This window comes from Cyclopterus lumpus, chromosome 9, assembly GCF_009769545.1.
Source record: "Cyclopterus lumpus isolate fCycLum1 chromosome 9, fCycLum1.pri, whole genome shotgun sequence".
In the NCBI taxonomy this organism is placed as follows: domain Eukaryota; kingdom Metazoa; phylum Chordata; class Actinopteri; order Perciformes; family Cyclopteridae; genus Cyclopterus; species Cyclopterus lumpus.
This window is the reverse complement of record NC_046974.1, coordinates 10,636,770-10,648,184: the sequence shown is the minus strand read 5'-3', so window position 1 is coordinate 10,648,184 and position 11,415 is coordinate 10,636,770. Positions and strand designations below refer to the sequence as shown.

Genomic DNA, 11,415 nt, shown 5'->3' with positions numbered 1-11,415 from the left:
TTTTTTTATATAACCCACTGTATAATAGCAAGGATTGTATATAAAACTGAAGAGATGTAAATATTTATGTGGCTTGCTTCAAGGTTGGTATTACAAAAAAATAAAAAATAAAATAAATATTCACATGGTTAAATTCTACATGCCCACCAGCAAGCTTTGTGGATAGCAGTGTAAAAATGGAAAACAAAAAAGACACTGCCTTAATGTTTAAATAAAAAGCTTATTGCCATTCATGGTCTCAGAGTCATGTTATTAATCCCTTCATTTCTGTTATTTTGCCCTGCAGGAACATTTGACCAGTCCAAAGTAATGGCCAGTTACCACCAGGGGACAGTATACGCATATTGTTTAACGATTACACACTACGTGTTTGACACAATTCGTGAGGGCATACTTTATTGCAAATAATTTTTCATAAATTGAAGAAAATGACGTGATCAAATAAAGACCTGATTCTTGTAAATATTGTGTTACTCAGATTGTGTCCAAGTCGAGGGCTTTCAGTGGTTATATAAATGTTCTGCTCAGCTGATCTGGTCTCCTGTGATCTTCTGTACAATCACTCAGCTTGTATGAAGGTCAAACTTCACGTCTGTTATGATCCTGTCCTTACATAACGCCCATGACATCTACTAGGTGACACTGGGATGACATTTAGACTGATTAGCCTTTCTTTCTAAATGTATGACATAAGTCCTTTTATGAGTATTATATACCACTTGTAGAAACAGTTTGTGGACAGGGCAGAGCAGTGCTGGATAGAGACATTGGGTTCTCCTTGCTGATCAGGTATTTCAGATGTATAGTTGTTTGTCAAGAGTACAGTAAACCTGAGAGATGAAAAGTACATTTAAGTAATCCATCTCTGGCAACATTAGATAAAACATATCGTTAGGACTTTGCTGCTCAGTAGAGGAATAAGTCATGAATTGATAATGTACTGCTAAGAAACAGAGACAATACTCAGTGCTGCCTTTTCAGTTGCATTTGAAAGAAGCGTTTGGGGACAGATTTTAATGTCTGTATTTTTGGCTTGGATTTAGTCACAGGAGCCGACCCTCTGTCAGGGGAACTTTCTCTTTCTTGCAGAGGGACTACATTAAACTGCTGAGCAAGAAAATACAATGTCCTGGTTTCAAGATCAAGCAACACATGCTCAACACAATAGAATAAGGGTTTGGGAATTGCCTTTTTTTATTCATTTAGGATATACATCTTTTTAAATTATTTTCTTTGATCAGAACAAGAACGATGATTGATGTACAAAAATATAAAGAGAATTATGAAGTGCCTCAATGCTAACATATACAACAGGAAAATATTTTACAGTAACAAAATCAAGTGTTAGGAAACACAAATGTATTTCACATAAAACCACCAACGTATTAAACACCCACCAACTTGCTCTCATCGTTCTCTGACATTTCACAGACCATCTACGCATAGCCAAACTCTCCAACATCTTTCCTGGAACTTTACAGTATAAAAAGCCATCTTCAAAACAATGTCCTCATCTCATCTATTATGTTTGTTTTGAAAGAGCAGACCTTGTTTTTCTATTCTTGTCTGGCTCTTCGTACTTACTGTTCCCTCCTTGAAGCTGCGTGCCTCTCCTATCTTACCTGGAAGGGTTTTCAAACTATACAAATAACAAGACCGCAAATTTAAAAAACACAACTGAAAGTCGGGGAACTTATTTGCAACGAAGTTAAACTGATACCATTGAAAATCTGAAGTAAAGTTTGACATTTTAATATTTGCCTTGTTCAATAATCTAAATAGAGACAGACAGAAAAAAAAAAAGTAATTGAAACGCTCAATAAAAATCGATTTTACATCTTCAACAGGGATATCTGATGTGGTTTTTACATGTTGGCAGTTACAGAGTGGTTTAATGCTTTTGGGTCACCTCGGATCAGAAACTTTCCATTTTGACAATTTGTTAATATCTGAAAACAAAATGAAACACCAGAGATTCGTAAATTCAAACCTTGAGCGATACTGAGTGTTTACTCCTGTAAGTGGAGGTGTACAGTTCACTGAAATAAAAGGGCTTGTAAGTTGAATCACACAAAGGAGTTCTTGTGCCGACTGTAACTGTTGGCATTAGCTGCTGTACATAAAGTTAGCTAACTTTAGTGTGCTAACATATGAGGGGTTTAGAGTGTATATTCACTAAAGTAACAACATGATTCAAATTACTTAACGTGACTTCACTTTCATAATGTCAGACTAAATTACAGAATAACGTTAGCTTTTTTTAGCATAATCAAAAACTGCATTAATACCAACAGTGAAAAACACTGACTTATAAACAAAACAATGTATCATCTATATTTACAAAAGATTACGAGGTTAATGTATTGTTTTCCATCTAAAAAAAATCTAAAAAAGTGACTTCATGTTTAGATGGTTGATTCTCTTTTCATTGGACAGAGCTGCAGATCTTTCCAAGCAAATACATTCCTTAAGTTTTAATTGTGCAACATGAAGTAAATCCAGAGTTTGAAACAAAAGATGAGTTACTTCATGCACAGACTGATGAATTTACGAACAGCTGGTGACACCTGTTCCTGAAGAGTTTGAGCCTCACTTTGAGAGGCGGTTGAAACGCAGATTCCCCCGCAGCACTGAACGATCCAGATAATTGCAGTTGGAAATAGTTCTTGTTTTTGTGTTTGGCTCTCATGCAGAAATTGACGAGTAAGTGACCACAGCATAAGTATGCTTTGTTCAGTACCGAGAGTTGAGCCAGAGAAGTGTTTCAAATTGTCAAACACTTCCCGTGATTGTCTATGCTGTTTGGCACTTGCTTGACAAGCCCCATCATCTGACACCAAAGCCGGTTCAAAACAGTTATGAAAAAAGAAAACCATACAATGATTCTTAAAGGCCCTGAAAACATACATGCATGTTCTCACTCGTCTTGTAACTATAGATGACGTGTGATCCTGATGAAGCAGTTTAAACTCTTAATAAGCAAGGAGGTTTTTTTTCCAACCTGTTCACCAAAACACCCTTCACTCTGACATTATCTCCCCCAAAGTATTCAAAGGACGTTTTAACAGACACTCAGTTAAGCAGGTCTTAAAACCATGAGTACAGTGAGCCAAGATGGCTGAATATTTATTGTTGCAAAGAACTTTAGATTTTAAACCAAGTGCTTTAAATATTCTCAAGGCAATCAGTTGTTATTGTGCTGCGATCCTTCTTTTCATTAGACTTAGTCTTGAGACCGCTGTGGTGAATAAACAGGACACCTTGCAACGTGCAGTCGAGTTTAATTAATTGCTTGATCCAACTAGACACGCTGCGGTTTGAATGTGTGTTAATCTAAACTGTACAACAAAAGCAAGTGTTCTGTCTCAGTGTGAGGAGTTATTACAAATAGATAAACTATCTTTGGTCCAATTTCTCATATGCAGTACTGAACCCCCCCTGCAATGTCAAGTCCACTAGGAGGACTGTGATATATAGAAAACAAGTGCAATAGAGCCATATTAGAAAGCTTTGCATTGGTGTGACTGGGTTTGCGCAGACTCGGCTAAATTCCACCACACACGTCATCTGGACTTCTCTCTACACACACACAGACGTCTACAGTCTGTTACCTTCACTGAGGTTACAGTCCAACCTGAAAGAGCGAAGGATACCAATTTGTCAGCTCTTGTATTAAATAAGACATTAACCATTGAAGTGCAGCTTTAAACTGCCAGAGAACAGACTCCCTTTTTAAAGACTGCATCAGTAGAAAGTCTAAATACACTTCGGTGAAATGTCACTCAAGGTATCCCAGAGTTTCCTCCATGGCGAGTACAAAGTCGGACTTCGGGTATTACTTGAAGTATTTCCGCTCCCAAGTTCCTAGTCCTCCAAAAGAAATAAGATGATCACCAGGTAGCCCTCTCCCAGTGCGGTCTGGGCTCTACAGGTCCTCAGTGTAGATGATGCAGGGACTAATATCCTCACTCGACTCCAGCTGCACCGTGGAGACAAACCAGCGGCGGGAGCCCGAGGCGTTGTAGTTGAGCGTGGTGCGGTAAGAGTTCTTGGCGTGTTTTGGGTAGATGATGGTGGTGCTCTGGTAGCTGATGGGTTTCTGCCGCAGCTCCAGGTACACCTGGGACTTGTAGCTCCTCCATGTGCAGTTGCGCACCGCTACCACTGTCTCGCTGAAGGAGGTGGGCGTGGGAACAAGGGCGCAGTACACCCGGTCCTGGTAGTGCTTGTCGGAGTCGTACTTGACCTCGGAGTTGCACCTGAAAAGGAGAAGGTGAGAACTCTTTAGAAACCCTTATAAGAGTGATCACTAGGTGGCACTGTTGACAAGAGCATATTGATCAAATAAGTGAAGGAAGCTCCACATGGAGCCACTTCTGTGTCTTTATGTGTCTACGTTCCCTTACTTGATTTCCTGCTCTGGTTTGGGGTTGACCTCGATGCTTTCTCCGAAGAACACGGGGTACATGCGAGTCTTTGGGTCTGTGCTCGTGGAGTTTAGCAGCAGGTAGGGCAGCTGTGCAGAGGAAACACAGGAGTCACAATCTCACAAAGACCTCCATGAACTGCTGAACTGTTTGTAACCAGCCTGCCAACTAGTTCATTCAAGGAATTCCAGTAAAAAAAATTAAAATAAATCCCAGCATGGTTGGGGGTTTCAGCAGAGCCTGGAACCCAAATTAAAAACACTGACTGCCCCCACCCTCTCCAGGAAAACACGCTCCTTTATCCACCCTCATGGGAACTCGCCTCGTCCGTGGCTCGACTACTACAACAACTATTAGACAGGAAGCACAGCAGTCGAGCGGCACTTCTATTTTAATTCAGAAAATTACGCCGTGTGGGTCCAACTGAGTGGTAAATCCCTTTCTGGCTGGCTAGAGATGCGTGACCATTGTGACACAGCTTGTGTGTGTCCATAAGTGGTGTGTGAGTGGACTCAAAATAGGCTTGCAGATGTTGGGTTTCCAGAACTGCAAAAACTAATAATAATGATACAAATCTCCAGAGCAGCTGGTAGTCAGAATAGTAGATGATACAGTTAAATCAATTACAATTAGATGAAATTGAAATATTCTCTTTTTGGTCTGCCAAAGGTAAGAGGTCTCATAGGAACAAGTTGTCCACAAGACAGTCTCTAAATATGTTGCTGTGCCTTTGTCATATTTCTTGAGTCTCGTGTAAATATGGTATTTATGGATTCAAATGATCAAACATTGCATGCTTTCTCAGGTTCATCTCAACTTGACCATCATCATTCCTCCACCTGCTCCACCCATTACACAGCTCACCAACACACACACGATGATTTCTGATAAATGATTAATAAAATACTTTGGAAACCAAAATATTAAGTTATTGGGCTGCAACTTATCATAGTTTTCATAATCAATCAATCTGCCGATTATTTTCTCGATCAAAAAATCGATCAAAATGGTCTATAAAATGAAAAAAATAGACAAAGAATCTTGCATAACACATTCTCATTTTAGAAGTTGAAACAGATTGAACCCTTTTAATGATTAGCAAAACATTTGCTGACTAATTTTCTTTCCATTGACTAATTTATCATTTGGAATTAAATTTGTTGAAGAGTTAATAGATGTATGATCTATAGATGGATGAATAATCAATACCTCCCTAATAAGCTCCAACAAACCAGTACTGAGTGTCACAAACTCCCTGTAGAAATCATACAAATATTACTGCATTCATTTTCATGGGATTAATGCAGAGCGTTTGTTTGAACAGTGCAGAACACCAGATGGGATACAGATACTCAACGAACTGTACGAACCAGATCTGCTTTTGTACTGACCCCTTGACCTCTGAGTGTCCCCTCTGGAGCCATAAGGGGACAGACAGAGCTGCACCAATCGGAAACACCGAAGACTGTCACACACAGTGGGCAATGTTGTAATTGACCGTTTTGTTTGTGTGTGTGTCTCTGACCAATCTGAGTCAAATGGCACCTCAACCACTACTCCGACACCTCTCACGTTACACAGGGGTGGCTGTCACATGCTGTGGTTTGGCCGCAGTTAAGCACACATGCCACTACCGGGAATGAGCGAGAACAGGCCAAGGGCACAGCAGATTGCTGCGTGGAGCTCGTCTTACCTACAGCCTGCGATCATCACCACACACTATCTGAAAGGTGGAGCTGAACTTGCACAGCTGCTAGATTAAAAACAATTTAAAAAAGGATTCGCCTGCGGGCGGTTCAGGTTCTTCTGCTGGTACTTCATGATCTAAAAAACGGTACGAGCATGTGATGGTCTCTACGCCCGCTGCTCCGGCATGGAGAGCATCCCAGGTATTTCTCCACGGTGTGTTCTGGCAACTTCTGCAAAGCAAACACTTGTGAATGGAGGAGGGTAGGTCACCTCCAGGCAGCGGATCCCCCAGTTTGCTCACAAACCCCAAACCCCTCTGGAAGCACATTTCTGCCCAGGAAAAATAGTCTGCAGCAGAGCAACACACACAATGTACAATGCACAATGCAGAGCTGCTGAGAGGAAACGCCAACTCAAACACACTTTTCCAAGTGCTGGCTGTTTGGAAGTGAACTGAGTTTGCATCCTAGTGTTTGCAACAACGTTAATGCAAGAGCATCAGAATCACACAGGGAGGCAGATTTAGAAAAAAAGTCATGAGTTCCCATCTCCTGGTGGTCCAATCCCCCGACACTTGACCGGGTTTCCTTGAACAGGACGTGTATCGTTTACAGCTCTGAAACACCCAAGATTAGATGATCACACTGATAGTGTTAATGCATCTAATCAGTCTTATTAATGAATTCATACATGTATAAGACTATATTATCCCACATCTGCATACATTTGGCTCAGGTCTGAAAACAGACAGGCTGTCTGCGTTACTCCACGTTTAATTTAGAAGTGAGAGGTCATGCAACACTTATGCAATGGCCTGCAGCCGCTCTAACTAGCCTCTCCAACCCAAAATAGAACCAGAGGATTGTTCTTAGGTGGCACACAAAAACAACTCATAAATAGATTTGCAAGGAGGAAACAAATCAAGTACATTTATGCCTCCTCTCGTCCTGCTAACAGACACATAACCGTGAATCTCTAAAAGCCTCTATCTGACGGAGAGTTTTGATTCTTTTCACAATAGGACTCGGATCCCAAGCAGGAGCAGCCCCCATCAGGACTGATCTTTAAAAAGGGAAACCACAAAGCAGAGGAGACCTACTAATCTGAAGCTCCAGAGGATTAGAGGATCTCTCTTTGTTTCAGGCTTCAGCAAACCAATGTCACGCAACTCCCAGGATGCAGCGCTGCATTTCTGAGGCCTCCCTCAGACGCTTTAAAAGCCACCCGGACCTGCGCAGACATGTTCTGAAGACTTTTGTAACTGGGAGTGAGCTGGAAATGATTTTCAATCAAATCAGCCTCATCATGTGTGACACAAGTCACTGAGAGTCATTGAAATGCATTTAGCAATTATCATAAATAATGGTTTTGGTAGATCATCATCTGTCCTCATCTGATGAAGCAATATTGCCTGAGGGTGCACTGACTGGGTTGATTGTCCATTTAAAGTACACAGTTGGTGCACATATTGCTGAAAATATCATGCAATTTCCACTTTAGGATTTAATTATCATGAGTAATATATTCCTATTAGCCCAGGAGTTATTGGGATTTTCTCAGGAAACAATTCAAGAAATGTAAGAAAGTGTGCAATCTGTTACTAAAAGTAAATTAGAACAACTTAATAATGATAGCCTACATTGCTACATGTTTTTCTAAATTATTCTATTTAATGTAGCACTTGCTGGTGTCCATGGTGGTGTGAAATGAGCGGAGAGGGAGGCAGATGTCGAACAGAGTTATTATGAACACTTTGCATTGACAATTGCTGGCTCAAAAGGCTCCTGTTACTACTTTGGTTCAACTCACCACATCCACAGACGTGGTGAGTTGAACATTAATTCATCCAGCACTGTATTGTTTTATTCATTTGAGACTCAGATGGATCTATTCAACAGTATTCTCTCTGTTTACAACAACTTTAACTTCAGCTCTTCATTTAGGTGTTGATGTTTACAGATTGACACTTTGGGGCCATCAGGGAAAAGTACTGATAATAACAGTACTAATAAACATTAACACACGCTAGACAACTTTCAAACTTCTGTAACAGAATCATAATTAGGAAATACATAACCCGAAGGTTCCCATACTTAAGATGCCAATCTGACATAGAGGTTGCCACCTTGGGGGTTGTCGATGAACCAGAGATGATAAACAAGTAAGGAAATAAGAAAAGTGATTATGAATATCAAGGAAGGACTGGAAACACTATTCAAATGAAACAATCTGAGAATGAAATATCCGTCTTGGTTAAATAGCTCACCCGTCAAAAACAGAAGGAAATGTGAAGAAGGGTTACAAATGAATATCACTTCACTTTCAAGGGTCAATATATTTGGGAATGGGAAGTACCAATCTATTAAAGTAGCAATTTCCCTTTCAGTTCATTTAAAGTGGTTTACACAGAGGACACAGCCCTGCTGCTGGTGAAGGTTTTAAAGAGCTTAAAGTATGTCTAAGTATGTTTCATTTCTGCTCTCTATCAACATGGCTGACATGACAGACCTTGAAGAAGAAGCCTGACACAAACTTGTTCATGACAGTGCTCCATGTGAATCCACTACAATCCATTACCATTATAATAGTGTCACAGTCTTGTCATATAGGTGAGACAGAAACCTGATCACACTAGTCATGCTCATAGTGTACACACCTTGACTCAGATACCAGGCTACTGAGTGAATCACCTGGGCGTCACAGAGCTTTCTGTCATCTTGTATGGGAGCCCCTGGAATCCTGGCAAGGACCCCTGGGAGTCCCTGGACCTCAGTTTGGAAACCCAAGTGGGCCTTATTAATTCACTGACCCTAATGACTCCATTTAGTTAGAACCCAGCTGATGCACCAGAGGTGAAAAGGAAAACATTTCTACTGGTTTATTGAGGGCCAGATTGATCACAGCACAAGTGCAACATCAAAAGTGTACAACTAAGGAATTTCTGAGAGAGAGAGAGAGAGAGAGAGAGAGAGAGAGAGAGAGAGAGAGAGAGCTTCCAGATGTTGTGTGAGTCGGACTGAAGTGAAATGTGTTGTTGGCCAAACATGAACAAGCTCTCAGATTTTCAGTTTCCCTCATAGTAGCTTCATTATTTAGCCGTTAGGACTTTTTAAAATGTATTTATCATGAAGCATAAATGAAGTGAATGACTGCAAAATGACTGTGGACACAAAACAGACCCGAGTAACTGCTTTCAGATTACACAATAGTTTCAAAGCATTCAGTAAATACAGCGATATGTTTCTTACCAGTTTGCCTTCTCTACTCTCCTTTTTATAATATCCATGGTGGCTTTCGACGGGCGTCGTGCAGCTGCCGGAGCCCGACTCGATCAGACCCGGGGAGATTGAGCAGAAGGGCGGACTGGGACTGGGGGGCAACCCCGAATCCGGACTGTCGAGAAGCCCTTCCCGGTTCTTTCCTTTTAGGCTATCATCCATCGCTTGTAAATGGAGGTGCCCCACCATTTCTGGGACCACTCAAGTAAAAAAAAACAAAAAAACACCCCCAGACGAAGTCGCACGGACAAGTTGGGCGCTCCTGCGTCGAAAAGAAACAATCCTGGGCGACTTGTTTCAAGACGACTTCTGCAAGCACAGAAGATGGGATTCTTTTTTGTTTAGGGAATATGCATTTAATCATTGCCCACACTCCGTGGACAAGACTTCACAGAATGATCATGAATTCAGCTTTTATGTCTCCTGAAAATACAGTACCTGCGCGTCGTGAAGTATCCACCTTTAATCCCTGAATATATTCCAAACAAATAGGCTTGATAAATCAACCCCAATCGTGACAAAAAATATGATCAAACTTGACACCAAAGTTTCTCAAAGTGAAATATGAACTATTCTTAATTTAAAAAGACTAACTACACTAAAACGTAGTAAAACTCGCACAACAACAATAAAGTCGACGGTCCGTCTGGTACCGATCAGGATGAGAGCTCCTCTGCTCTGCTCCGCTCTGACCGTGTGTGTGTGTGTGTGTGTGTGTGCGCGCTCTCCAGTGGAGAGCTCCTTCTTAATGATCATGCCAGGCTTTTTCTGTGCACCTGGATCCAGTCCAGCCCACATGAGCTAGAATCTAGATCACTTCCACGCACAACCGACAGGGGCGAGCGCGTCCTCCTCGTTCGGTAACGTTTGACGGTTTATGATCGAGTTACCCACATCCATACTTGGTGATGTTGGTTTGATTATATTAGTATTTATTATTAGACGTTATTAATCTTTATTTAAGTTGATAGAATATGTCACTTCATCAGAGTAATAGATAGCTTGAGGTCCCGGGACAGAAGATGTCGTATGTGTTCAGATTGTGAAGCCCGCTGAGGCAAAATAAAATAGATTGAATTGAATGGCTGGGTGGCAGTGTTGGGTTGTACTCCACAACAAAATAGCTTTACCTTAATGCTGTAATAAAATGCTCTACAGCAGTAACGATTTGCATTTTTTTCGTGTTATGAGTTTTTTTGTGTAGGTCTAAGTACTTTTAAAGAATATGAAAATTGGGTACATTTTTACCTGTACTACTTACTTGTTGTACTATTTATCACAAGTATTCAACAAACTCAAACTAAAAGTCGCATGAAAAATGCCTTGTAAACTGAGAACGAAATGGAGATGCAGCTGCAGGTTTGTCTGCGGCCACAAGAGGGCGGAGTTCCCGAGAGAAGACGCTCCCCGTAAATTATACTTTATAAATGTTTGCTTCAAGCACCACGGGAATGTGGTTATAATTACCAATGGACAGTAAAACAAAAACAAATGGCACTTATCATAAACCAACCGGGCGAACACGCTAAGTGACCCGCCCACGTGACCTGTAGGAGCAGCGTGGCCTGGCTAACGTGCTAAACGTGAACATCATGTGCTTCCTTCAGCGGTGGCTTCTGCATCCAGGAACTTCTATTTTCAGTGAGGTGTGTGAGGACTTTCTGCTACTGAGAGTCGACTGGTTAAATTGTGCCATTGAGAGGAAACATGAGCAGAGAGTGGAGGACTTCACAGTGCCGTTCAGACAGGTGAGTCCAACGACGCACTGCTCAACCCCCCACGTGAGAACAACCGCACTGCGCGTGCGCGCTCTGCGGCTTGAAAAAGACAGGTATAAACACAGGCTCTGCTGTCACGTGTTAGTGGCTACAGCCGGTGTGGAGTTTATATCATGTTTGTATGTCCACGTTGTCTGCTTTGTTGATGTTTAATTATACTGTTAACTCTAAAAGAAGCTTACTGTCTCCTTGTGTCAGCATGCTTAATTTGTTGTCAATCAATTTTGTTTAACTGCCTGAGGT

The 11,415-nt window shown here is 41.3% G+C and overlaps 1 protein-coding gene across 1 annotated transcript; it reads right to left on the bottom strand.

Moving 5' to 3' along the window:
- Positions 1-1,176: 1,176 nt before the first annotated feature.
- On the bottom strand, positions 1,177-10,141 carry rflna (refilin A). Its single transcript, XM_034542709.1, has 4 exons — positions 9,833-10,141; positions 9,365-9,703; positions 4,407-4,516; positions 1,177-4,259 (listed from the first exon to the last, which is right to left on the bottom strand). Exons 2-4 carry the CDS (start codon positions 9,581-9,583, stop codon positions 3,926-3,928), a joined length of 663 nt encoding a protein of 220 aa, XP_034398600.1. The 5' UTR covers positions 9,584-9,703; positions 9,833-10,141; the 3' UTR covers positions 1,177-3,925.
- Positions 10,142-11,415: the final 1,274 nt, after the last annotated feature.